The sequence below is a fragment of the Ornithodoros turicata genome, chromosome 3, assembly GCF_037126465.1.
Source record: "Ornithodoros turicata isolate Travis chromosome 3, ASM3712646v1, whole genome shotgun sequence".
Taxonomy (NCBI): Eukaryota; Metazoa; Arthropoda; class Arachnida; order Ixodida; family Argasidae; genus Ornithodoros; species Ornithodoros turicata.
Genome location: NC_088203.1, coordinates 60312759 through 60339814, shown reverse-complemented (window position 1 = coordinate 60339814; position 27056 = coordinate 60312759). Strand labels below are relative to the sequence as shown.

At 45.9% G+C, this 27056-nt stretch overlaps 4 protein-coding genes across 4 annotated transcripts; 1 reads left to right on the top strand and 3 right to left on the bottom strand.

Moving 5' to 3' along the window:
- Nucleotides 1-9269: 9269 nt before the first annotated feature.
- Nucleotides 9270-10247, bottom strand: LOC135389547 (uncharacterized protein K02A2.6-like). The gene has a single exon (XM_064619582.1). The coding sequence runs from the start codon at nt 10245-10247 to the stop codon at nt 9270-9272; it is 978 nt and encodes a 325-aa protein (XP_064475652.1).
- A 40-nt stretch (nt 10248-10287) lies between these two features.
- On the bottom strand, nt 10288-11630 carry LOC135389546 (uncharacterized protein K02A2.6-like). Its single transcript, XM_064619581.1, has 3 exons — nt 11618-11630; nt 10396-11493; nt 10288-10310 (listed from the first exon to the last, which is right to left on the bottom strand). The coding sequence occupies exons 1-3, from the start codon at nt 11628-11630 to the stop codon at nt 10288-10290; spliced, it is 1134 nt and encodes a 377-aa protein (XP_064475651.1).
- A 90-nt stretch (nt 11631-11720) lies between these two features.
- LOC135389544 (uncharacterized) lies at nt 11721-14137 on the top strand. The gene is made up of 5 exons (XM_064619580.1): nt 11721-11926; nt 12456-12736; nt 12787-12989; nt 13076-13278; nt 13519-14137. The coding sequence occupies exons 1-5, from the start codon at nt 11721-11723 to the stop codon at nt 14003-14005; spliced, it is 1380 nt and encodes a 459-aa protein (XP_064475650.1). The 3' UTR covers nt 14006-14137.
- Nucleotides 14138-14326: 189 nt separating this feature from the next.
- LOC135389543 (uncharacterized) lies at nt 14327-16180 on the bottom strand. The gene is made up of 2 exons (XM_064619579.1): nt 16115-16180; nt 14327-15793 (listed from the first exon to the last, which is right to left on the bottom strand). The coding sequence occupies exons 1-2, from the start codon at nt 16178-16180 to the stop codon at nt 14327-14329; spliced, it is 1533 nt and encodes a 510-aa protein (XP_064475649.1).
- Nucleotides 16181-27056: the final 10876 nt, after the last annotated feature.

Sequence of the window (27056 nt, the reverse complement as noted above, 5' to 3'; positions counted from 1 at the left end):
CATCACCGATCATCCTACGACCAATCACAGCATTATGCCGTCGATCACCCCGCGTGCCACCACTGTATGCCAATGAAGCAATCTGGATTCTTACACCACCGATCATCCTACAACCAATCACAGCATTATGCCATTATGCCGTCGATCACCCCGCGTGCCGCCACTGTATGCCAATGAAGTAATGTGAATTCCCACATCACCGATCATCCTACGACCCATCACAGTATTATGCCGTCGATCACCCCGCGTGCCGCGGCTGTATGCCAATGAAGTAATGTGAATTCCCACATCAGCGATCATCCTACGACTCATGAGAGCACTCTGCCGCTGATCACCCAGAGTGCCGAAACTGTATGCCAATCAAGTGTTCTGGATTCACATAGCGCCCATCATCCTACGTCCTATGACACCACTCTGCCGCCGATCGCCCGGTGTGCTTCTGTTGTATGCCAATGAAGTAATCTCAATTACCATACCGCCTATCATCCTACGACCCATGACAGCACTCGGACGCTGTTATCCCGCGTGCCACAACTGTATACCAATGAAGTAACCTGGATTCCCATAGCGCCGATCATCGTACAACCCATGACACCACTCTGCGGTCGATAGCCCCGAGTGCCGCAAGTGTATGCCAACGAAAAATCTGGAATCCCACGCAATACGACACATCACACAACCATGCCGCCGATACAAGCCGCTCGAATTTCGTGGTCGCGGGATTTCTTAACGCGACGTTTCTCTGCACGAAAGTTCGCTAAAAAAATGTCTTGACGAAACGAGAGGATACTGTGAACGCGGTTTATTTTCATGCCCAACCTCACGTACAGAACGAGCAATGCATAATGAACGACGTAGCTTTCTCTGTCTTAGCACGTCACCAGGAGTTTCTTTGTGGGAGGGGAGTTCAGCGCCAACGCGTGTTTCAAGTGTCTGTGGTAGGGGGAGAGTTCTTTCTCGTCCAGGCACCTGTGCCAGAGGAAAATGCCTGCCCCAAGCAGCACAATGTACTGAAAGTCGAGTGCAATGGTGGTGGCCGGTATGTGTCTTATCAATGTTCTTCAGTTTTACGAATGTGTTCAAGGCCTTCCACCTACCCGTCCACCCCTACTGCACTTGACTTTCAGTACATTGTGCTGCTTGGGGTGAGCTTTGGGTTGCGTCTCCTTTTTGGTTTTGCTCTCATTTCGTTTGCGGGTGTTGATTCGAAAACGCTCTGCGTTGGCGTAATCATTGTGACCAATGCGTCTAAATGTTCGGCTACCACGCTTTACAAACTTGTCCCCGCATCGACGCTTCTTGGTAAGAAGTTGAGAATGAATGTTTATACAAGGAGAGTCACCGGGACGAGCTCGTCATGCTTTTTCCTTACGTCATAGACATGGTGGACTTTGGCCATATTCTCCTATATTCTCTCCGGGGCAGCTTCAAGAGATTTGGCGTCGGATCTACGCCCGTTACAAGAACGTCTCCATAACTGTTCCGGATGGACCCTTGGGACTACCCAGGTAACAGATGGTGTGCTAGTATACGTCTAAAAATGGGCTAACTTGAGACTTTAGGGATACCGATAAATTTAGACGTCTACAAGCTGTCCATAACACTATACATTATTTGGGTAGAAATCCAGCGAATCGGTAGAGATGTAGGAAGGGAGTTGCCTCAGGACAGAAGCCGCCGGTATTTCGAACAGAGACTGTTCTTCTGGGCACCGTCCTCATCATTGGCATGGTATTTAAAGGGTTAGGTGTGACGTGTTTAAAGGTTCATGCGAATTGTGGCTCTGAGGGAAGAAAGGGTCCGTACGGGCTTGTACGGCCGGAGTGAATGGCCGCTTTGTTAGAGTATGGAGAGGATTATGTGAACGTAGTGATCTAGGCTCCAGACCGGTTACAGAAAAATGGGAGGTTCACGGACACGTGGACGAAACGGGACAACAGGCAAGAATTTGCAAGTATAGCGAAAGATAAGGAGGTCAGTGGGGAAAATTCCAGAACGAGCAAAGGTTTCTTTTATACATATATATATATATATATATATATATATATATATATATATATATATTAGTAATACAAAGTTTTGGCATGCAATAAAGTAAGCAGAAAGCAGTGGCCATGCAGAACATAACAAATGATAATGGAGATAGAAGGGAAAAGCATATTTTATTTGTGAAGTGTTTCTAGGGTGCCTTGTGATTTGTTGATACCGCACGGGTGAAGAGCGTTGAACTTGTGTATGAGATAAGACTGCCTATCACGTCTGTCACGTGTGGATCTAAACCCGGTTTCTAGAATATATAGTTTAATGTTGTCAAAATTGTGACCAGGAACGTTAAAGTGTTCGGCGACTGCTTTGGGGAGTTTGTTGGACGTGTCGGTTCTGTGTCCGGTAAGGCGGTTGGTCATTTGTTGGCCGGTTTCACCGATGTATTGCATAGAGCAGTCACCGCATTCAATGCAGTATATGACATTGGAGCTCGTGCATGTGAATGCGTGGTTAACGGGGTGGGTGTAATTGCTCGCAGTGCTTTTGATGGAGTTAGCGTGTTGAACGTGCTTGCATGTTTTGCAGCGCGGGAGGTTGCAGGGTCGTGTTCCCGTGTACGGGGTGCTCGTTTTGCTAATTTTGGCATTGACCAAGGAGTCTGCTAGGTTTCTTGCGCGTCGGTGTGGGTCACCTGTATGGGATGGGTGAATATATTGCTATGTCGGTCACTGCTTTGGAGGAGGGGCTCGTGCTTCTGTAGAATGGCTTTGATGTTTGGAAGTGCGTTGGAATATCTTGTGATGAAGCTTATTTGGCACGCGTCAGGATTTTTCCGATTTTCCAGAACCTCGTTTCGATCGAGTGTGAGTGCCTTGCGACGGAATTCGGTTAGGAGGGAGTCTGGATAGTCCCTTTGGGCAAGTGTACTGCAGAGTTCGTCAAGCTTCTCAGCGTAATCTGTGTCTGTGTCGTTTGAACAAATTCTGCGTAGTCTTACACTCTGCCCATTAGGAATTCCAACCTTACAGTGACGCGGGTGGTGACTCTTGAAGGTATTGTTGTTTGTCAGTTGGCTTTGTGTACAGGGTTGTGGTGAGGTTACCGTCGTCTAGTGATATTGTGGTGTCGAGGAAGTTAATTAAGTGAGTTGACTGTTGTGATGTGAACTTTATGTTGCTATGCGCGGTGTTCAGTAGATCTACGAACTTTTGAAATTCATGTTCCCCGTGTTCCCATATTATCAGTATATCATCGATGTATCGAAGGTACACAGTGGGTTTTAATGAGAGGGCGCTGAGAACTTTGTTTTCTAAGAACCCCATGAAGATATTTGCGTATGTGGGTGCAACAGGTGTGCCCATACTTGTACCGTGTACTTGTAAGTAGTATTCGCCATTGAACTCGAACTAGTTCAGTTTAAGGACCAAGTCCATTAGAGCGAGTATGGTTTCCGTGTCTTTTCTGGTGTTTGTTGTAGAAAGGGTATTGCAGAGGGCTGTGATTCCGTCGTTGTGTGGAATGTTAGTATACAGTGATGTCACATCCAGCGTGGCTAGTATTGTGCCCCTACCAAATGTACGAGTGTTGTTTATATCTCTGATTATTCTGAGGAGGTGGGGTGTGTCTTGCACATGCGATGGCAGTGTTGTCGGAATATGGTTTAAATAGTGGTCCAGGAATTTCGAGAGTCTTTCTGTTGGTGTGTTGTTATTAGATACAATTGGCCTGCCGGGGATGTCAGCCGTATAGAGCTCGTTGGCGTGTACCTTGTGGATTTTGGGCAGTAAATAGAAACGACCTGCGCCTGTGTTTGATGGGGTGAGATATCTGAGGTCATCACGTGTGATGAGCTTTCGTTCGTGGAGGTCCTGTATGGTATGGGTTAATAGCGCCGTGTACTCCTTTGTTGGGTCATGGTCCAGTTTGAGGTTGTGTTGCGTATTGTTGAGTTGCCTATGAGCTTCAGAAATATATTTATCTGTGGGCCAGATGACGATACTCCCACCCTTATCTGCGGGCTTGATAATGATATCATCTCTGTCAGCTAGCGCTTTGATGATGTCACGCTGTGTTTTAGTGAGGTTGTGGGCACGCGAGCTTATTGTCTAAGGAGAGCTGGTCTACTAGATATGTCCGAGAAATTTCACAGTAGACGTTTACCGTTAGACGTCTGAAAGCATGTCATGTGTTGGCCACATTTAGACTTGCATCGCAAATTTATGCAACCATTTTCACAGGAGCTATAACACAGCGTTGCCTCTGTGCTCTGCGAAAAATTATCGAGTTAGTTTGCTTTTGTTGCTGTCATGACACAATGACTACAATCCGTGTGCCTTGCAAGCGTGAGGTTCAAGGTGTTAAATTTCAATTTTCATTTGCACTGACCCCGCGAACAACCTAGTGTCAATAAAGTTAAAGATCGTTACAAGCAGGCACAAGAAAACAGCGCAAGAGTGCTGCATTGAGACGAAATATAAGTGCGAAGAAGCCCTCTGCCCTCGGCTCGCCAGTTTGGAAACGGCGACGATAGAGGGCTCCGTCAGCGGCGCAGCGCAACGGTAAGTGCTCAAACTTGTTCGCTCGCGTTCGGTTGATTGGTGGGAGCTCAGACCCGCCACAGAAGTGTTGCGAAGTTAAGTTTATGTATTGCCGACGTCGCGCGTGTTTTTTCTTGCAATCTCTTGGTCAACGAGGCAGTTCCGGCATCCTGTCCAATGCAATGAGCGATGGCCGTTAAGCGTAACAACGAGCGCTGTTGTAGGGGGGAGGCAACGCGTCCTTTCGTTTTCTGGACTTCAGGTTTCAGGGGTGAGCTTTCTTGTCCTTCGCTTTCAGATTTGTCCCTGTTTGTGTTCACAAGCGCATGCGGTAGAGCTGTGGAGCATAGCAGCTGAATATCGTTTTCTTTCTCTCCGGAATGTGGTTGCGTATGAGTGACGAACACAATGGAGATGTGGGACTAACCGAAATGTGTGTTAATAAGATTCAGTCGATTGGTTACGGTCAATGCTGTCTGTTCAATGTGGTTGCGACGAACAATATAGAGATGTCGGACTGATCTATGTGTGTGTTAAGATTCAATCGTTTAGACACGGGTTTTAGTGTGACTACCTCTTGGTTTTATGTCTTTATTATTTTTATATGTGCTTGCGGACTCATGGATGGGAGGGGACGAATACAACGCCTGTCCTGTGAGCCATTTGTTGGCAGCTTGGCTTTGCTTCAGCTTGGCTGGGGGGGGGGGGGGGGTCCCCGAAATCCACCATTAAGAATAAACCATTATGAATAAACGTTTAAGAATAAAACATTTAAGAATAATCCGCTTAAAAAATACACGGTTAAAAAAATATATCTCCTATAATAAACCGCTTCCTATTCCCGCTTAGAGATCACCGTTTAATAATCCACCATTAAAAATAAACTGTTTCAAAATCCCCTCACCATCTAGCACGGAGGTGGGCTGATTGCAATTTACGCCGGGCTATATCATGTTATGTTAGGTTAGGTTAGTTTGGTTTCGGTTAGTTTGGGATAGTTTAGGCTAGTTTGGTCCTGTGAGGTTAGGTTAAGCCCCTTGCTTGCAGTTCACCTTGATTTGGGCCATACCACATGACTCTAGCAACTGCAGGGTGGATTTGGGGGGATTCTGAAACGATTTATTTTTAACGATATATTCTTAACCGTGGATTCCTTATCGTTTATATTTAAACGGGGACATTTCGGCGATTATTTTTGTGCGTTTATTTTTAAGCGTATATTCTGGGAGATATATTTTTAACAGTGGGTACTTACGCGTTTATTTTTGAAAGATTATTTTTAATGGTTTCAAACGGAACACACCCCTTGGCTGCAGCTACGATCCCATTTCATGTAAACGAAAACTTTTACCTTTTCAAATCTGACTGTGCTGTTGTTCAATATCGCTGAATTTATATGTGCTCGCTAATCTGACGCTAGTCTGAGCCTCTTGTAAATAGATAGACACTCACGGCGTCGTAAACGAGTGCAAAACGCTCTCCGTGTCCAATACAGCGAATTATAGGGGTAGCGAATTTCGGAAAGCTCGATCGTGCACCCAATCCGCTTCGGTTTCAAGCGCGTTAGTTTTAAGTCGACACATTGAACATCGTTAGAAGTGAAACCAGATCCTCCTCTCGCATAGTTTTCTCCGCGTTGCGAGGACTCTGCGATGACAGCATTTATCGCGCCTTCGATTTGTTGGTGGTCATGAACCACTCTCATGTCAAGGTTCACGTGACGGAGATGAGAAGTCAACCTGTCGGCTCCGTTCTTGACCACGAGCGCTTTCGAGCACTGACAAAATTTCAAAGGCATGGGATAAGCTTCGAGGACACGCGTGATATATATATATATATATATATATATATATATATATAGGTATTCAATAAAGATCAGAAGTGGAGACGGTGCTTCTACAGGACAAGGAATAAAAGGGGAACTTTACTAAAAACTAAGAGGGAGTATTCGACGTTTCGACAGCAGCGCTGTCTTCAACAGGAACCTTCCTGTTGAAGACAGCGCTGCTGTCGAAACGTCGAATACTCCCTCTTAGTTTTTAATAAAGTTCCCCTTTTATTCCTTGTCCTGTAGAAGCACCGTCTCCACTTCTGATCTTTATTGAATACCTTTATTTTTCGTGGTCAACCGCATTCGTTTATTTCAACTTATATATATATATATATATATATACAAAGGAAAAATAGCCGAAGCTCTGTAGCTGCACGTTGAGCACATGTTTACAATTTGATCGTGCCCTTCCAGCCAAGGACAGCTGTTTCGGTCTACTTGGACCTCGTCAGCCTGGCGCAGGGAAGTGACACGATCTTGGATCGGCGCAACAGTGCGTCTCGGCGAGGCGTCAATGTTCCACGGTGACGGCGTCACCTGTGGAGATCCGTCCAAGAGGAGATCCGTCCAAGATCGTGTCACTTCCCTGCGCCAGGCTGACGAGGTCCAAGTAGACCGAAACAGCTGTCCTTGGCTGGGAGGGCACGATCAAATTGTAAACATGTGCTCAACGTGCAGCTACAGAGCTTCGGCTATTTTTCCTTTGTATATGTACTTGCTGGCTTGCACTGCGGCCTCCACAGGTGACGCCGTCACCGTGGAACATTGACGCCTCCCCGAGACGCACTGTTCCGCCGATCCAAGATCGTGTCACTTCCCTGCGCCAGGCTGACGAGGTCCAAGTAGACCGAAACAGCTGTCCTTGGCTGGGAGGGCACGATCAAATTGTAAACATATATATATATATATATTTTTTTTTTACTTTAAAAAAATAAATAATATATCTTATATATTATTTATTTTTTGAAAGTAAAAAGAAAATGGAGACAGCCTTTTCAGAAAATTATACACCCGACTGCTGCAGACTGGAACACAACAGTCACTGTGGATGAATGTGCAAGACGAGCAAACCGCATTATTCCATGTATTCACACAAGTGACATTCCCCAGAATACTCCAGCGGATGGTGCGAAATACGTCACTGATTGTAGCGGCTGCGTAAGCAGAATTGCTGTACGTCATAAGTATCTTCTCGTGCACTACTAACTGCAGGAAATATCCTGGGGCGCAGCCACAAGATATTCCGTAGCAGACAACAAGAGGAGACGCATTTCATTGCGGCATTTCAGTTGACATTCCTGCACGGTGCGAATGATCTGTGTAATACGCAAGTTTTGCCCCGTGAGCAGTTTTTTTTTTTTTTTTTCGCGCTAGAATGTTCCGTGGGGATAACAGAAGGCGCGAACTATATCGCAATTTGTGATAGCATGGTTGTGCAAGTGGATACAGTCCAATACGACATCCTGTTTATAGTTGCGAAAAAATCCTGATCCCGTCCCGGGATCCCGGGATCCACATTTCGAAATCCCGAAATCTCGGGATTGTAAAAACGGCTCGGGATTCCGAACCCTAGTGCGGCGTGCTCCAATAAGACGAAGGTGGCTTCGCGCTCGCTCGTTTTGGGAGACTTCATCGCACGGCCTGCTTCGCGCGAGACGAGCGTCGTGTCGAGCGCCCGAGTGAGACGAGGGTCCAATTCCACGACTTTCACGTGTTCCGGTAAGACGAAGTCGTATCGCGAGTTATTGTACGTGAAAGAAACCTTAAGTTCCGAAAGAGGTTTTCCCAAATCCGCTTCCACACAGTAAACTTTTTTACACTTTTTTGGTGGAAATGGCTTATCCCATGGCGCACACCTTTTTGGTGTTGCCTTTACACTCAAATGATGGGTGTTTTCTAATACACCCTTTAGTTAAGTGTATTCATAATAAAACGCTGTTATAATGGCCGTCTAAAAACAATAACACCCTTAAAATGGGAGTATTCTATTGAAAACACCTTTTATGATGGAATTATTTGCTAGCAATTATTCCCTCGCAAATAGTGTAATAGAAGCTTCCGCGGCAGCAAGCTGAGACCAGTGGCCGAGACATACAATTCGAAGTTCTGGCTTCTAGGGCAAGCAGCACCGTGAACACGGCAGACTTCCAGCCGTGGTTACATCGTAGAGCCTAAACCGGAGCGCAATGCGTCGCAGGCACGCCTCGTTAGCTTGGTAACACTGTGGGACCAACGTGAGTGCCGAGGCTTGAAGAGACCTCGGGCACCCTCAGTAGCCTATATTGGCGTGTCGGATGGATCATATACTGAAATACAATTTGTTGGGGCACGTTCGTTACATGTGGTGGGGCGGGAAACGTTCGTAACGGTGACGGGAATGCGTTTTTGCAACTAACACCCACGCTTGCAACGAGTCAGAGATATAGGCTAAATTTCTAACATACCTCCCTGTCAAATACTCTGTTTTTAACTCAGGTTATCGTCTATAATGTGACTACTTGCTGAGCGGAGCTGTGAAACCAGCATAATTTTTCTCTGACGAAATAAAACACAATTTTTAACATCATATTCCCAATCCAAATGGGGTGTAAAAAAGGTGTATAGACGGTAAACACCTGTTTCAACACCCCACTTTACACCCTTAATGATCGACATTGGATAAAACGTGGTGTATGTCGATATTACACCTTTAGTAATGCTCTTCTTGCACCCTTTGCGGAATAGAAAAGGGTGTTTTTTATGAGAATACACCTTTTTTGAGCAAATAAATGTGTAAAATGATTTACTGTGTAGTAGTTGGCAGACGTTGCATGGATGATTCACACATAATATTAAGAAGAAAAAAAAAGAGTGCTCGCGAAACGTGGAAGCAAGGGCGAAGTCTTCCTGTTGCAGAGAAGCTACCCCAGATATGGTCATTTGCATTTCTTTGTGAAGACACACATGCCGTTTCTGGCAAAGATCGTCAGTAGGACATCTACAGTGTGAGAAGCAGTAGTAGAGCTCATGACGATTACTTGAGGCCATTTGGAGAAGGCGTCCACAACTACTAGGAACATTTTATCTTGGAATGGCCCGGCGAAGTCCAAGTGGACTCGTTGCCATGGTCCGTTAGGAATTTCCCACGGATGATATGGCGCCTTAGGTGGCTCATTTTGGTTCTTCAGGCAACCTTCGCAATTCTTTGCAACAGCTTCGATGTCACGATCGATGTTTGACCACCATACGTAGGATCGTGCCAGAGCTTTCATTTTAACGATTCCCATGTGACCACGGTGAAGCTCGTGAAGAATTGACTGTACGAGTTTCGCGGGGATGACGGTGCGAGTGCCCCATGTTAGAACTCCTTGTTGCACAGATAGTTCATCTTTGCGTCGGATGTAAGGCACAAGATCTTCATCCGAGTTAGAAGTGTCCCAGCCATTCATGACATTCCAATATACCTTGGACAGAATAACATCTCGTCGGGTTGCGTCTCGCAGTTGTGAATGAGTAACAGGAAGTTGCTCAAACTGGCTTAAATGGTAAAGCTCAGCTTCATCTGGGCCCTCCGGTGGAACGTCCGGTAGAGGTAAGCGTGACAAACTGACAGCATTGCCGTTGTCTTCCGACCTCTTATACACTATGTCGTAGTCCATGCCGGAGAGAAAGAGAGCATAGCGTTGGAGACGTACTGCTTGCATTGCAGGTATACCCTTCATTGGAGAGAAGATCTGCGTCAACGATTGATGGTCCGTTATAAGTGTGAAATGTCTGCCATATAAATAAGCGTTGAACTTCTGTACGCCCCAGACAATGGCTAGGGCCTCTTTGTCAATTTGTGAGTGGTTCTTTTCTGCCGTTTTAAGGGTTCTCGAGGAAAATGCGATTGGCCTTTCTGTCCCATCAGGCATTTCGTGAGAAAGAACTACGCCGAGACCATGTGGTCCGGCATCACAAGCCAGACGGAGTGGTAGCTGCGGATTGTAGTGGACAAGGACTGTGTCAGACGCAATTATTATTATTATTATTTTTTTTTTTTTTTGCTTTTTGAAAGGCTACTTTGCAGTCTTTTGTCCATTTCCACTTCGCAGATTTTTCCAAAAGTGCGTGCAGGTCGCAAAAGGTTTGCGCTGTCCGGAATAAATTTTCCGTAGTAGTTGATTAGCCCAAGAAAGGAACGCAGCTGGTTGACGTTTTGCGGTGCTGGAGCTTCAAGTACAGCACGGATCTTGTCTTGGGTCTTGTGTAAACCTTCGCTGCTGATCTTGTATCCACAGTACACAATGCTGTCCTGGAAGAAGGAGCACTTCTGCAGGTTTGCTTTCAGACCAAACGATTCCAGGCGCTTGAGGACTTTTGAAAGATTTTCTAGATGATCCTCTTCAGTAGTACCACTCACTAATATGTCGTCTTGCGTTGCATGTGTCATAGGAACACCCTGTAGAACTTGTTCGATGGTGCGTAGCCAGATCGCAGGTGCGGGAGCAATACCAAACACCATCCTGTTATACCGGAAGAGTCCCTTTTCTGTATTGATAGTTAGCAAATGCTTGGACTTCTCATCCACTTCCATTTGAAGGAATGCTTGCCGGAGGTCAATTTTTGTATATTTCTGACCACCAGATAACTTCGCGAAAATGTCCTCAACCAGTGGTAGAGGATACTGATCCACGACTAAGTGTTGATTGATGGTGCTCTTGAGATCTCCACATACCCTGACTGTCCCATTGGGCTTGACTACAGGAACTATGGGAGTAGCCCATTCACTGACATTGACTTTGGTCAGAATACCTTCCGATTCTAGTCGGTCCAATTCGGCAACGACTTTTTCCTTGAGTGCGTATGGAAGTTGACGAGCACGAAGGAACTTGGGCTGAACATTTTCCTTCAGGTGGTTTAAGGTTGCCTTGATTCCATTCAACTTCCCGATGGAGTCTTTAAATACGACCTTGTGAGTTTCTAGAATCTGGCTCAGCTTATTTTCGACTTCTTCTTGAGAAGCTTTCGTTGCAGTCGACGTCTTGAAGATTCCATTTGTTTCTTCAAGCAACTTGAATTCTTGAATCCACTTTCGGCCAAACAGTGCTGGTCCTGGGGTTCTTGCAACATAGAGTTGGAGCCTTGAACTTTTCTCTCGAAATTTTACTTGAACCGTGGCTACGCCATCAGGTACGAAGCATTCACTTGTCACAGTTCGAAATTTAATGGAGGTAGGCTCCAGTGGAATGTGGCTGAAATGTACACCCTTTCCGAAATAAGGAATTGGTCTGGCAACACTCACTCACAGCGGCCATGATGCAGTCAGTTCTCCGCGGCGGAGGTATCTGAGCGTTATCTGCGGTTATCTGCCTGTGCATTGCGTTCCTTTTCTTTAGTAAATAAGGATGGGAGAACCCAACTGTCGTGTGTCATACCCGACAACGGGCTGGGTAAATGACATATCTCGTTTGCCCACCGTGGTGGACAACGCCATAAAAGACTTTCACGCCAGGAAAAGTCTAGCCAATCGACATTACCGCCGCAGCTACAAGTTCACAACGGAATCTTACGTTGTTGCATCGACGCTGAAGGCTTGCTACAAGGACGAAACGTAAGTTTTAGAGAGTTTTGGTGTGGAACAATCAGAGAGAGCGAGGAAAGCAAAGAAGAACGCCACTGTGCCTCGGCGCTGTGACGAAAACCATTTATAACTTTAGTCGTCGCTTGAAGATGTCTGAAATGTTTTTAGGTGAAGTTGGATGTTCTTAAATGTCTGTAAATATACACACCGCTCCTCAGCTATATTTCGATTATCACTGTGCCAGTCGATATTGCCAAATGCCACCATGCCGTTAGACATACAACGAAACATTTAACAACTAGCCGTCGACCGTCATTAAAACAGTATCATTTCAAGGAATATGATGTTCAGCATTTGACATTCAGTGTGATAGAGGAGGAGACATAATTTTGTACTGCTTGTTCCGCAGGGACAACATGCTGTATGTGACATGCAAATGTTACCGGAGTCAGAAGAAGAGAAGCGACCCATATACGATTCTCATCTGTCTCAACAACACCGGCGTTGTTATAGATAGCAGTTGTGGATGCCCTATAGCAAAACGTACATGTAACCACAGCCTTGGTTCGCTGCGATTTTTGGCACTGCTGCAGCTGAAAGGCTTTAAAGAGGCACCGGCTGAGCTTTCCTGCACAGATTTACCACAAAAATGGCGAGTGCCAAGGCAACAAGTTGTTAACGGTTCTGCAGTACAGGCGGTTGACTGGAGGCGACCAGAAGAAAGCGGAAACGAGAACAGGATCCCTGTGCGACTTTACGACGCAAGAAAGAAGGCACAATCTAAGGAAGAGGAAACCGAAGCTATAAAACGATTTGGGAGAGCCCTTGCATTGCTCGACGGTGATAAAGGGTTTGCTGCTTCTCTTCTTGACGCAAGGCATGAGTTCCAGGAAACGAAGTTCGGACAGTCTCTTTGTGGGGCACCTTTAACGTACCAACAATCACTGACGCCATCGGGGAGTCCTTCTTGTCTCCAAACTTTCGTGGGACACACTGTGAGCTTCAGGATGCCTTTAGTGCCACCTTTTACAGGAACAGCAATCCCTGGAAAGTTCCTGATAGCCTCCCTACGCCATACCAAGCCATTCTGATGGTAAGGTCACCTCACTTTACGTTCATCTTACCCAGCAGGGTTTATTACCATGCTGTCGTTATTCATGTTGTTGCATATATTTGCAGCCGCTGTGCTTGACACCGAGTGCTGCAAGGGACCTAGAAAAGAACTCACGGCAGCAGAGTACCAGCGCAACATGGAATGAAGCCAGGAATCGCCGAGTGACAGCATCAAATTTTGGCACCATCTTGAAACGAACAACATGGACAAGACGAGGGCTGGATAACCTTTTCAGGCGAAAGGATCTCTCCAGAGTTCGTGCTGTCCAGTACGTCGTTCAACACATGCAATCCTTTGCAGTCTCACTCTATACGCTCCTATCTTTAAAAGTGGCATTGTTTCTTTGGTTGTGGAGCCACTTTTAGATCTGAATACTTTCCTGCCTTGTTAAAAATTTTCACTAGGAGATGGCAAAATTGATGGTAATATCGTTGTATCTGTGCCAGCAGGCATTAGTGCATTCACAATGCAGCACCTGCGTCACTACATGGGTCATTTGATGTTACAGATATGGCATCAGCAATGAGGCCGCGGCTGTCCAGCGTTACAGACCAGTCATGTGCTCAGTTGGCCATGACGTTGCTCTATTATCCTGTGGACTGTTTGTCGACCCTGCAACTCCATGGCTCGGTGCTACACCGGATAGGATTGTCTTTGATCCCACCGAGAGGAGCCCACACGGCGTGCTGGAAGTTAAGTGCCCCTATTCACTCCGTGACACACCAGGGGAACTACTTAAGGAGCAAAGATTTTATATGACATTCAACAACGAGCACCCCCAGCTTAGAAGGGACCACGACTATTATGCCCAGGTTATTGGCCAAATGGGACTAACAGGTTTGCAGTGGGCAGACTTTGTGATGTATGGGCCCGGATTTCTGACCGTGGAAAGGATCAGATATGATGAACAGGAATGGGGTGATATGAAGGCGAAGCTCACAACGTTTTATTTCAGTGATGCCCTACCATATTTTGCAAGGCAGGAATGTTCATAGGCTTGCACCACATTTGTAATGTGCTTGTTGAAAGATAGGATGATAAGATAAGATAAGATAAGATAAGATGTTGATAGATAGCAGCGCTAGAACAAACTTTTGTTATGTATTAATAAACTTTTAAAACTTGAAGCAGTGTTTGATTTTAATACTTTAAGTCATTTTGGTTACATTAGTTGCCTTTCATCCATGCAAGAGAGAATAAATAGCCTGAATAAGTAGTTGTAAATAAATATATACATTTTTAAATATGCACACAGGAATATGCCACACATGAGGTGTACTGGGCTTCGTACTTCTGGTGTCTCACTGGTAGCTCAGCTATTCAATGTCCTTGATCAGTGGGCTTTGGAGGTTAGACAAAATGGCACAAACTGTCCATATCTGGTTTGCGATGGGTCCTAGAGATATTGGTAGGCATCTGTCAAATATGTGGTTTGTCTTGATTCTCTGTATCCGTCTTTCCACGTGTATCCGCAAAGCTGCAATTTCCTGAGTTTCCAATGTCTCCTGTGCACTGAACTGTCGACTTCTAAGGAAGGGCGGGATATTTAAGCCTACGCCTCTCTTCTCTAGCAGGTCTGCTATTTTAAAACCTTTATCTGCCATCACAGAGTCACCTGCGGCAAACTCTAGGTCCAGAAACCCACTTTTGACGACTATCTCTCTGTCTGGCACACAGCCTGTAAACATTTCTGAGACAAACGTGAGCCGTCCATCAGGTGCAATTCCAACAAGTCCCTTGAAGGTATTTGTCGATTTGTAGTGCGAATAGGTTGCAGACTGTAGTGCAAGTGAGCTATGAACCTCGCATCGGATTTCTGTGGCGTCGATAATAACCCTAGTCGAGGGGTATTTAGCTTTGAACTGTGGAGGCATGGTGGCATCGATCACACTTCTGGGTGCCCAGATCGGTAGCTTGCCAAGCTTCACATACATGAAATCAATCCAGGTGGTCAGTATTCTGGACACTGTGCCTATGGAAATGCTGAACAAATGTCCTAGGTGTCTGTGGAAGAGTCCGAGCCGAAGCTTCACGAGGACAAGAAATAACTGATTCTCTGTGCTTAGTTTTCGCTTGCGGCCCCGTGAGACATCACCGGCTTGTCCTTTAGAACCGTGCCACTTCATGTTGCTTCCGTCGATTCCGGGGTCCAGATAACTGTGAAGTGCGTTAAAATGTGCATAACTTGGGAGGCCAGTATAGAAGCTTATGTCGTCTGCACTGCTCGTAAATTTGTTGACAGAGAAAGGAGGACATAGGTCCTGCAAATGAGCACTTTCCTGCTTGGCACTGCTGAGCTCTGCTTCTAGTCTAAATATGGTGGCGTTTTTCTCCTTTATCTCTGCTCGTGCTTCTTCCACTTCTCGGTGAAGCTTTCTGATCTCTCTGTCGCGCTCAGTCAATTCTGCTTTAACTTTCTGAAGCTCTTCTTCGTTGCCACATGAACAAGCTTCGACTAGTGAGGAGTCATGTGTGTCGTCCAGTGTGTTTTCAAAGTTTTCGATAGAGCACAGTGGATACTCGGGACTTGCCATAGTTGTTCTCGGTTTTGGCGCCTTGCGCTCCCTCCTTGGCTTGTTGAAAGCAAGGATGGATGGAACCGCACCATCCCGTAGTATCCTCATTCCGCTTGCAACATTGCTGAGGAAATCGTCCTCCTTAAAGTGCAGTGAACACACCTTTGTGTTTTTCGTAATTTGGAAATGCTTCCCCGGATCCCTCTTGATGGCGACGATACACAGCCTACGAACCTGACTGTCCTCCGGAAATCTGTGAAAGGAAACCTAAAAAGAAGAGAAGTGCGTGATGAAAACGTCCAGCGAACTGCACCAAACACACGCGCTCACGTGCAGCAAGCGCTAAACGAGTGCGCGTGTTTTATCACGCTGTCATTACTACTACTTAATATTTTCGCGATACAAGTGCCGTTGCAATGTGTGACTACGTTTAGGTTATCTGCTGAGTACGAAATACTAAAAAGAAGAAAGGAAATCAGTCCACCTTTCGACTTTACTACGTGCAACAAGAAATCGAAACTATCCGATTGATGTTTACGGCGGCGTTTGTAACAGATGAAGAGTTGTAAACCCTATTTCTGTACATACCTTTTGTCCATGTTCGTCGACGTAGCCGCGCTGTCGGCAAACGGGAACGCAACAGTGGTACGGCATGCGGAACAACAACAGCAGTCGACGCCACCCACGCGAAACAGTATGACACTAGCCGCTTCGACTGCATCATGGCCGCCGCTAGGGGCTTCCGACGCGCGGCGATAGATGGCGCTGATTTTCGAAAAGGGTGTATAGTATACTTTGTCCCTGTGTCCATTTCCATTGGAATTACATGACCCTCAATTTCTGGTTTTAACCAAATGGGCTCGCACCCACCACCAGTGACGTGCGCAAGTAGCTCTGAGTCAACATCCTGGCGAATGGTTCCAACATTTTCAGCCTTTGAAGTATTTGTAGTGTCCTTCTTTTTGGTTCGCTTCGTTTTAGCTTCAGTGGACGACTTGTTTGCTGCAAGATTTCTGCAGGCGGGACGTATATGACCTTTCTTGTTGCAGTGGAGGCATACAGCGTCGAGGTATCGGCATTTCGAAGGAACATGACCCTTCTTGTTGCAGCGGAAGCGCTTCTTTTCCTCGTCTCGAACTTTCGAAACACTAGACGCGGCTCCGTTTATGCTTTCTCTTTTGGTATGTAGTTCTTCCACACCTTTGGCTGCAAGCTCACATTACACCGCTTCTTGAAGCGCCTTTGTCAAGGTCAAATCCTTCATGGTGAGCATGCGCTGTTGAACAGAGGTGCTTCGCAGGCCACAGACAAATTTGTCTCTAAGGGCTTCATAAAGGAATGTGTCAAAATTGCAATGTTCGGAGAGTTTACGTAACTCAGCCAAAAACTCGCTTGCTGATTCAGACTGTCCTTGAACACGATTGTAGAAACGATGCCGCTCTGACATTTCCAACGGCGTCGGAGAGAAATAGTCCGTGAGGTACTTTTTGATCTCGTTGAACTTTAACTCCGAAGGCTTCTTCGGGCATGTCAATTTGCGGAGAGTGTTATATGTTTTCGCTCCCATGCTGGTTATAAGCGCTGCCACTTTCTTGTCTTCTTGAAGATTGTTGAGGACAAAATACTCCTCTACACGTTCAACGTATGAGGTCCAGCTCTCGACGTTTTCATCAAAGGCATCAAGTCTTCCGACAAGGGGTGCACTCATTTTAGTAGCGAATTCCTGTACTCACAGTTGGCAGATCGATGATTCTACGTCGTAAGACACACGCGATCAGTCGTCCATCGATGTCGGAGATCACATCGGTGTGAGACATCCCATCCTCGTCGCCATTTGTTGTATTTTCCAACTGTTTAATTGACATCAGAGTACATAGGAGTATAGTTTCCATTACGGGAGTCTGTGCGCGACTGACGCGTTGAGAGCGTGTTACACTGTGTTGCGCAATATCCCACAGTTCCCAGGGGCGATCGTTTATGTGCCGATATCAGCCGAACACGACAGTATTTATTTATTTTTTCGAGCGGGGGGATATATTTTTGCAGTTAAGAATGTGAAATTGAGCGATGTACGGATGTACGGCGAATGAAGCCTGCGGCGGAGCATCGACCTCAAGGACAATCCACAAGATTGCTTTCCTTGCTCGTGCTTCGCGGCGGGACTATGATATACTCAGTGCAGCGGAGGCTGTTCGTACGTTTGTCGTGTACTCCCAGAAGATGAGTTTATTACTCTTAATAATGCACTGTATTACGTTAAACGTCCGGCGTGCGCATTACATAACGATGAACATGTCATTTTCCAAAACCTTCATGCATAAAAAGTTATATCGAAAAGAGCCACATTACCAAGACATAAGACAGTGTCTAAATGGAAGTATACATGCAATATACATAGTACATCCACATACATGGAGTCCCGCCTAACATGTCGCCAAATTATATTTAATTAGAGTAATAAAAGAAAAACAATGCAAGTTTGCCCCTGCTCGAGTTAGAAACAGGTGGTACTTTTGACGTAGCACGTGTTTCTAACTCAAGTAGCAGAAAAGTAGCGATCGCTTTCGTTTGATCGCCCTCTTCAAATATAATTTCGTTACACGTTAGGCGGGACACCCTGTAGACCAACAGCGACAGCGCATGGACGTTATATATCCATGTATATCATTGTACAGAGTTTCCTCTTAATCGACCCAGCTTTGTAATTTGGTTACTGCACGTACTACTGCTATATTGTATACGATATATACGGAAATAATATGACCGGGAGTAGGCGCGTGCCCAGTGAATAATAAGTAGGAAGTCTCAATTACGGCTGACTTCTGAAATATTCGAGCTAGCAGAATTGTAGCTCTCGCATTAAAAAAAAAAAAGTGACGAAGAAAGACGCCGTCAAAAAACCCGAATGGTGCGCACACACCACGAGTTATTCGAAATCGCATTTATCTTCATTACGAAGGCATTGGCAATTGCAGTGAAAAATATTGATGTTTCTGATGCCGAACGACAAATAAGCTATCTGTTTTTTTTCGAAAAGTAGCTCCTTAAAGGGCTAATTAGCTACCTTTTTTGCGAAACCACTGCACGAAAGTCTTGCAACTAATTCAAGGGCATAAGAAAGCTTCTAACCACTTAGCTTATTTATATCACATTGTTTTGCGGGCTTTTGATTTAATTTCTTGCAATCAACGGTGCGAGTCTAGCGAATTTTTGTTTTCGTCAAGCACGCCGGACGTATCATTTCCGCCACGACGTATATATAGTGTGCAAGAACGTAGTTGCTATTTTGCTCTTGGTCACTTAAAACGCAGCATTGATAAAAGGAAGAGGTAGCCACTGTGTGGGTAAAATAAGATATCGAATATCGCAAACTTTGGACTCCGTAATTATGAGTGGCATACTCATTCTGTTTTCGTATAGACATGAACGCAGCGTGGTGCAAATTCCTCATCCAACAGTACATATGTGTCAGATGAATATTTCCAAAATTAGCTCACTAACTTTCTCTTTGGTGGATTTTCGGAAGCACGAGGATAGCAGAATTGTAGTCATGTATTAGAAAGGCCGCATTGTTTGGTAAGCGTCATGAAGGTTGCACGACCACCTGATATCGCTTTTAAAAAGCCGCTTGCAAATGAGCTTGCTGCAACGTGGGCGGAACTCAATATCCCCGTTTTTTTCAATCTATATTTTTAAAGATTGTTTTTGATTACTGAGTTATCACCTCAGGGGCCACATATCCTGTAACATGCTCTACGTCCTCGTTATGCACTGCGACGGTCAATGCGCATGCAGCCCTGCGCGCGCCAATTTTGAGAACAAAAATAAAGCTTGCTGTGTGCAGTTCATGATTAAGCCTGTGATGGGCTTTTTGTATTCTATCCACCTATGCCGTGAACACAGCTTGGGACAAAAGTTCCTATAGCGCTGGAATCTTGTATTTAAATTCTTCCCCTGCGGCCCTAGGGGAACATTTCTTGAACACAATCCGTGAGTTAATTTATTCCAAGGATTCTGTTCAACACCTGCTCCCCAAGCAGCAGGGGAGGCTGAGAGAAGTTCAATACGAAATCGCAGCATTTCAGAGGCTTTTTTTTTTCTTTTTTTTTTTTTTTTTGCTAAGCTGTACTGAGAAGCTACTACTAAGCTGTAGCCTGAAAACGGCGAGCTTTCAAATCGGCGTACAACCGAAGCGGCGAAACAAGATTGCTTCTTCAGCGTGTTTAGGAGGCGTCTGGTAAAAAATCAGGGAAACAAAAATGATAAACTGATAACCGTGCTGGCAGAAGGATAGCGAAACAATGATAAGTCGTTTCACGACGCTCTGGCTTACTCTCCCGCCCTACCCGACAGTTCCTCCTTTCAGCTGTTGTGACCAGTGGCATTGCTGATCTTGTTTAATGCACATCAAGGCATTTCTGAAGTAAGGTGAAGCCAGCGTTCAGAGGGAGTGTCCCTGAATTCTCCTCATGTAAGCCTCCCAGCAAGTCCGTGACGTGGGCCGTCACTCTCACGTCGTCCACGCGCTCGGACCGCTCTCTGTGATCTCCCGTCTCCGTTAAACTAAACGCTAAGCGGCTAAAAACGCTCCGGTCTCCGAAGGGGGAGCTCCTGTGGCGCCACCGACGACGACGCTCTCGTGCAGTGCCGGCTATACTTTAGGTGCGCGGGCCGCGCGAAATAAAATCGTTCATTTGTTCTGATCAGCTGGCTGTTCCGGTCCTTTTCCTTTCACGCCCTTGATCGAGGACCACACAAACTTTTGTTCATCGTGCCCAAAGCAAGAGACAAAGGGTACGCTTATCGCAGGGCGCTGCGGAATTCTGAGCAGGCCCTGAACGTCATTGAGCTTGATCCTTCACGTCCTTCTACAAGTTCACAGCAGCTTTGCTGTTTTGTCCGAAATAGAGAGTGATGTCACCGCACTCTCGTGTATAATGTCAGAGGTAACAGCGTGTTCGTTGTCAAATGCAACTCCTGAACCGTCAGGCGCGTCGTCCTGTGATGATGTCAGAGGGGATGTCCGAAGCGCTGATGACACAGACGAACATGTTTCTACTCCGCAAAGAAGGACGCAAGCATGCACCTCATTGCAGATCCTATCCAGTAGTGATGATGAGCACGCCGACTTGCTTATGCTTATTAAAACATGGGCGACTATACGAACAACGTTACCCACGCGGCCCTGACTTTATATATGTTGTGGGAAACAGGACAGCGGGTAGATGTGACTATGTTTAATGGCTTAATAACAGAAGAATGGAGTCACGGGATGATGGCGGCTTCGTCGTCATCACAAAGATTTAACAGGCTGCCCCCCGCGGAAGGCGTTACCGTGCGGGTCGTCGACTATTGCTCGTGTTGCCGACGATATGAGCAAAAATAACGTCATGCAGCGGTGAATCTTGCAGCCACGGCGGAGCTTTTGGCATTAGTTGGGATTTCCATACCTGCCAAGTCTCCCGATTCATCCGGGAGACTTCGGATTCAGACCGTTTTGTACGGTTGTACGATCGAGAAGCAAATCTCCCGGAAAATGCAGTTTCCCCCTCTATATCTAGAACGCCTGCGTTTTGTCTGGCCACACAGACGTAAACGTCAATCCCATACCAGCCCGATTGCCATCGGTATCGCTGCCGCTTTCTATTCTAGTTCTAGCGCTTCTAGTTTCCGCGCATTTCGTCCGTGTTTTCGAGCGACAAGGGCCCCTTTGCTGTGTTTCTGCCTCGCATATTGCCGATCACGGCTCCGTGTAAGCGAAACAAGTATCTGCACGTGTTTCTCAAGCAATAGACAACTGAAATGGGACGGGACGCGTGATCGCGTCCCGGAAAGGGCAGCATGTGTTCTGCACAGTTTAAGACTGCAACATCAGCATTCCGTGCGACACTGTTGTTACCCACGTTACGTCGGAGGAGCACAAGAACTACGTTAAACGCTACATCGTTAATAATACATACGTTAATAGCAACATCAGTTTGTTTTTTCGAAATCGAGACAAGGATCGGACTACGATATTATCCGTGCGGGCCCTTCTCCTCCGTGTTCCCAGCTCCCGACTTTGAGCTGTACATGTGTGGTCGAAACCGCGCACAAGATCTCATGATAAGCACGCTGAACGGAAAGTGTTTGCAGTCGCTGTCCACGTAACTGACGACGGCGATGTACAACTGTAACTGATGGTTGTGATGTATTATGCAAACTACTTTTTTAATGACTTGTTAACTAACTGTTCAACAACAACAACTACTATGTAGCTTCCCTGGGAAGTCCAGGTGGGCTTTTGAAGTTCAGCCACGTTACTGAGGCAGTGCTGAACGAGTAGTGCTGAATCTGAAGGCAATTGAGTATGGCCTAGAGAACAGAGACATAGTTTCGTGTCTACACGTTCTTCTGAGAAAGTGGCATGGCCTCGTCACAGCCAGAGACCCAGATAGTTTCTTGGGGAGGGTAAAGTCTGTTGCTGCAAAACTTGTGCCTGATGAGTCTGCTGGAGTCAAGCGTGCCCCTGTTACAAATGCACATAAAAGTCTCCCAACATCGGCTTTCTCCTATATCGCATAGCAAGTCCATTTGCCAACAAACGTACCCCCCCCCCCCCTTTGAAATCTCCCTAATTGGGATGTTCCCAAATTAGCAGGCCGCTGGCTTCCAGTGTCGGAGTTCACTGATGACGGTGTTCTTCTGCCTAGAAGCCTTCATACAATATGTATTTCCAGCAGTATCGGGAAGGATGCCATAATGGTCTTGTACAATTTTTGGTGTAGGTGGTGATTGCTGATCGCACAGTTCGTCCTGCATTCGTGGTACCTCTGATAGTGCTCCTGTTACTGATCGTCCCATTACTGAGCTCAAATAACCTTCTGACGTCGACCAATCATCCTCTGTCACCTTTTCTCTTCTGGGTAGGCACTTGCCATCAGGTACCTTGGTCCTTCTTTCTTCTTCATTGTAATCTGCTTTCACAGTTATGTCTGCCGTTGAGAGCAACATGCTGGTCGGCGTTTCCGCTCCCTGTCCTCCATCGTTTGCTTGGGGTCGTATGTCCGAACCTGTATACGGCTTGTTGACTCCCTCGCCTTGGTTCGGCTGTCTTTTCACGTACCGTCTATATTGAACTTCCAGCTGCGCAAACGTCTGACGCCTTTCTGAAGCCTTCTGTTCTTCAGGCTGTCATTTTGCAGTCTGTGGCGTTTCGAGGACGTTTCCCCTCAATGCTTCACCGATTCGCTTGATCGCTTTAGGTTCTTCACCTAGTCTGTCCGTAGGCCTCTCAGCCTCTTCCTGCGTTATCGTTCCAGTTGGTAGATCAAAGTACGTCACTTGTGCAGCTCGTAGTTCCAGAGCCGTGCGTGTGTAAGTGCAGTCTTGTATCACTATATCGGGGTTGAGATGCTGCGGTTGGCCTGGCATATCGCCGTTGAAGTTGACAAAAGTGAAATCCGGCGGCTGGACTATGTCGTGCGCTGCAGGCAATTTAGCAAGAGTTGATGGCACTTGTGTGGTTGTTGATGATGTCCCGGGCGGCGCGCGGCTGCTCGGTTTTGAGGTTGACATTGAAACTGAGACACCATTTGTTCTTGCCGCTTGGTATCTTTTAGCTCTGAGAAGTGCAGTTTCTATCTCGTCTTGGAGAACTAGTTGCTTCGTGTGCCCTTCTTCAAATTCGGCCTCGGTAAGCATCAATTCTATCTTGCTGTCCATTTGTTCGTTGTTGTGGACGTTTAATCTGCGTAGTTGCTCCATCCTTACTTGAATTACGATTATGTCTTGCAGTTCTTCGGTGGATCGTTGCCGTTCGAGGTCGGTCATGAAGATGCCCACCTGCGTTCGCAGCTCCTGTCGCTTGTGGATGAGGTGAGATCGTTCCATTCTGCCAGGTTAGCGTCCTGTCGTTACCCGGTGATGCCTTCGCTGCCGGTTAAGTCGTTCAGTTTGGTCAGATTCGTAAGGCGATCACGTTCGTCGTTTGTTCAAATCCTGGTCACGGCACCATTTTGTGGAAAACAGGACAGCGGGTAGGTGTGACTATGTTTAATGGCTTAATAACAGAAGAATGGAGTCACGAGATGATGGCGGCTTCGTCATCATCACAGAGATTTAACATATGCCTCAAGTCAAAAACAAGAAATTATAATGTTGGCTAAATAGTTATGCGTCATTCATCATCAGTACACAAAGCTTTAAATAATGTCTAGCAGGTTTCATTCGCATCGAGGCCTTCGTTGCTTATGCGCCAAGAAAACCTGAATCATCATCATCATCATCATTCGCATTGAGTTCTTAGTCCTTTTCATATCCTTCATGTACATTAGCTCGAATGCCATGTATAATTCGTTTATCAGTATCACGCCATATACAGTGTCCTTATCCACGTGTCAGTATTATACTTATTCTGCTTTTAATCGCAATTCGCGAATTTCGTGCAGTTTTGCCATTTATCAGTGTGATGAGAAGCACAAGCTTTTAATAAAGTTTAATATTTTGTTTTTAAGGTATACTAATAAAATATTTTGGCTTCCTCTTTTATGGCGTGTGTGTGTCACTTTACTGGAGGAACGAAATACAGAGAGCAGCACTGCAAATCAAGAAACAAGGGATGTACAGGGGCTTGGTGGAATGTCCAAATCATGGCCATTGAACATCTGCTCGGACGTCTTATTGTAGACGCTCGAGGATGTCAGTTTGGCGATATAATAAACGTCCCAGAAACATCTCATAAATGATGGACGTCCTAAGGAGGTGTTCATTGTCCCAGCCGGAACATTCTGCAGACGTCCAGGGGACATTGTTGGTTTGCTGTGACGTAACGCGTCGCTGTTTTACCCAGCGTTGGCTACCGGAAACGGAAACGCAAACGAGAAACGGTAACTACCGAAATTCAGCAGAAAACAAAAATGGAAACGGAAACAAAATTGTTTTGGTTTCCATTACCAGAAACCGAAACGGAAACAAAATTCGAGAGTGGTAACGTTAACGGAAACCCAATTCGCAGGACGTTTCTCTCAGTCTTTTCGCGTTACTATGAAAAGTATATATATCCACTATTCTTCCAGTCATAATTCATTCTTAACTTCATGAAATAATACTGGGACTTCAGAAGTAGGCAGGGAGATATCTGCTCACTAGGGCGCCAACGCCGCGCCGGCACATGAGTGGGCTTCTGAACAAAAAGGGCTCCTAACCGATCCAATCCAATCCTCTCGAAACCGCAACTGGTGATCCCTCCACTTGTCCGTGCTCGCGTTTATGTGTGAGTTCGAGCATGAGTGGCCGCGGAAGACCGCTTTCATCCCCTGTCTTTTCGTACTTCAAGTACGACATGGAGAGTGACAAAACTGTATGTCACGCAAGCCCAGTCTGCAAAGCACCAACATCAGTAAGTGTTTTTTCTGGCAAAGCTTGTGGCTTTTGTTGGAATTCCAAAGCATGTACGGTAGCAAATCATCAGCGTCAGAAATAGCAACACAGCATACACGGATTACACAAAGCTGTGCATATTTCGTTGTGCGAGTCTGTGCAACTAACTTGTGTTGACTTGCGTGGTGATAGGTTTTCGTCATGGCATAGTTTCGGTTTGCGGGCATCTTTGTTCTTTCCTTTCTTTCTTTTTTTTTTTTTTTTTTGCCCATGCGCAATACACGTATACAATTTGCGATATGCGCAATAAAACTCGATCTCTGTTGCTCAGAGTAAACGTTCGCACAATCGTGCCGCACTGGGTTCTCACTGTTAGTCGCCCTCAGCTAGCCTGACGCGGTGACACTGTCGCTGTTGCCGTGCTGGGAGACACCCCCCAGGTGCGAGTATTCAGACTGGAAAAGGACAGTTTCGTCATTTACAGACGTCCCTTGAAGTGTATTTTCCGTTTCAACAGGTATATGTGTCTTGTTGCTCGCAGGGCCGTCACGCAGGTAACCTCAAGAAGCACCTGAAACATGCGCACGCCCTGCTGGAAATAGTGGGCATGATCTCATTGCCTTCCCCGAAATTTTAATGAGATTCAATGAGAAATCAGACTGCGAATTCGTTCAACGTGTAAAAGCCGACTATTTCTCATTGACTGAAGTCAAAGTTAAGCAGGGAAGCTGCCTTCGCGAAACCGGGCTCTGCCATGTTGTGTGGCGAAGACCACATCACGAAGCAAGGAACCAATTGAACGAAATGGTTTAAACTTTAAAACCAAAAGAAACTCTGACTTCCAATTTATTTAATGAGATCCAACATGTTGTGCATTACAGACTGCACCAATAGAAGGAATGAGGAATTGGTCTAATGTGTACCAATGAGAAACTGCTTTCCAATTGATTTAGTGGGATCCAACATGTTGCATGGCCGCCTAAGTGAGAAGCCAGTTGCTGAAGGAACGAGCGTAATGATGACCAATGGTACATCATCATTCTCTAATTAAGTAATAATATAATTAGGACGAGCGCCGTACGTCCGTGTAGAACATGAACTCGAATTAGTTCATGTTAGGACGCGTTCCTCGAATTAGGAACGCGTTCGATTCGAACAAATGAAATTGCAGAATACGCACCATATCGACATATATTGCAAGCGAAAATTGAACGAAAATCTGACATAGTATAAATTAATTAATTAAGTAAATGCAAATTTATTCCGTACAAATCAACTGAGCAGGCCGTTCACCGATGTCGCCGCTCGCAGAGTCCGAAGCGGGCGCGTTGTAACACGTTTCCGTGCCGTGCCGCATAGTGGCTCGTCCGGGTTGAAAATAGTTCGCTACGTTATTCCAAATGTTCGTGAACATATACTCAAAAACACATGTGCCGTGGTAAGTTCGTACGCACCTATTACTTTAAGCTATTGTTTCTGCATTCGTATAACATTCCAGTGCACGGAAGTGGGGAAAACCCTTCTCTTCTCCTTGTTACTTGTACGTGTTACTTCTAGTGGGAGTCCGTTACTTCTACGTCGTAATGCGTTCGCAAGCAATCACAGCCGCTTTTGATCGCTTTTGGTCGCTCATCTGGCAACAGTTTACAGTATCACACGAGAAGGGACACTACATCGCGTCCTAGTGTTTTGTCGGTTGCATCTTTTGAAACGTGACGCCTCTGTGGCTGACTAGTTAAATCACGCTCGTGGTTGTAGATGTGTTGTGAACTGCTTCCAAATGACGTTTACAAACAAGGACTTCTGGGGAGTGCCGAGAGGCAGATGCAAAGAGTGTGAGGACTGCAAGAAATACATAGTAGAGTCCGGCAGTCGTCATCTAAAATATGAATACTGTGCGCACAGCCCGGTTTCACATAACAGGATACGTGAAATAGGTAAGTGCGTATTTCATCATGATCGTTCTAAGTAGATTCGCTGTTGGTTCCTGTCTTATGGTAAGTCATACATGATGTGCTGTCTGCGCATATGTAAGCTGTTGGTCGCAGTGTCAACGCTCGGCCTTAGCGCATTTGCTTTCTCTTGCCAGCTTTGCTCTCTACATCAACTTTACTTTGTATCTCTCCGTGTCGCCGTCTTGTACCAGCATGTTTCATACGCTGAAAGGTAT

What these genes read in the sequence shown, in the direction of transcription:
- LOC135389547 (XM_064619582.1), bottom strand. Translation starts at nt 10,247, where the DNA reads ATGCCTGATGGGACAGAAAGGCCAATCGCATTTTCCTCGAGAACCCTT.
- LOC135389544 (XM_064619580.1), top strand. Translation starts at nt 11,721, where the DNA reads ATGGGAGAACCCAACTGTCGTGTGTCATACCCGACAACGGGCTGGGTA. An exon ending in GCTTGCTACAAGGACGAAAC is followed by an intron (nt 11,927 to 12,455) that starts GTAAGTTTTAGA and finishes ATGTAACCACAG; the next exon opens with CCTTGGTTCGCTGCGATTTT. An exon ending in AGCCCTTGCATTGCTCGACG is followed by an intron (nt 12,737 to 12,786) that starts GTGATAAAGGGT and finishes CATGAGTTCCAG; the next exon opens with GAAACGAAGTTCGGACAGTC.
- LOC135389543 (XM_064619579.1), bottom strand. Translation starts at nt 16,180, where the DNA reads ATGCCGTACCACTGTTGCGTTCCCGTTTGCCGACAGCGCGGCTACGTC. An exon ending in TCGACGAACATGGACAAAAG is followed by an intron (nt 15,794 to 16,114) that starts GTATGTACAGAA and finishes TCTTCTTTTTAG; the next exon opens with GTTTCCTTTCACAGATTTCC.
- LOC135389546 (XM_064619581.1), bottom strand. An exon ending in AATGGACAAAAGACTGCAAA is followed by an intron (nt 10,311 to 10,395) that starts GTAGCCTTTCAA and finishes TACAATCCGCAG; the next exon opens with CTACCACTCCGTCTGGCTTG.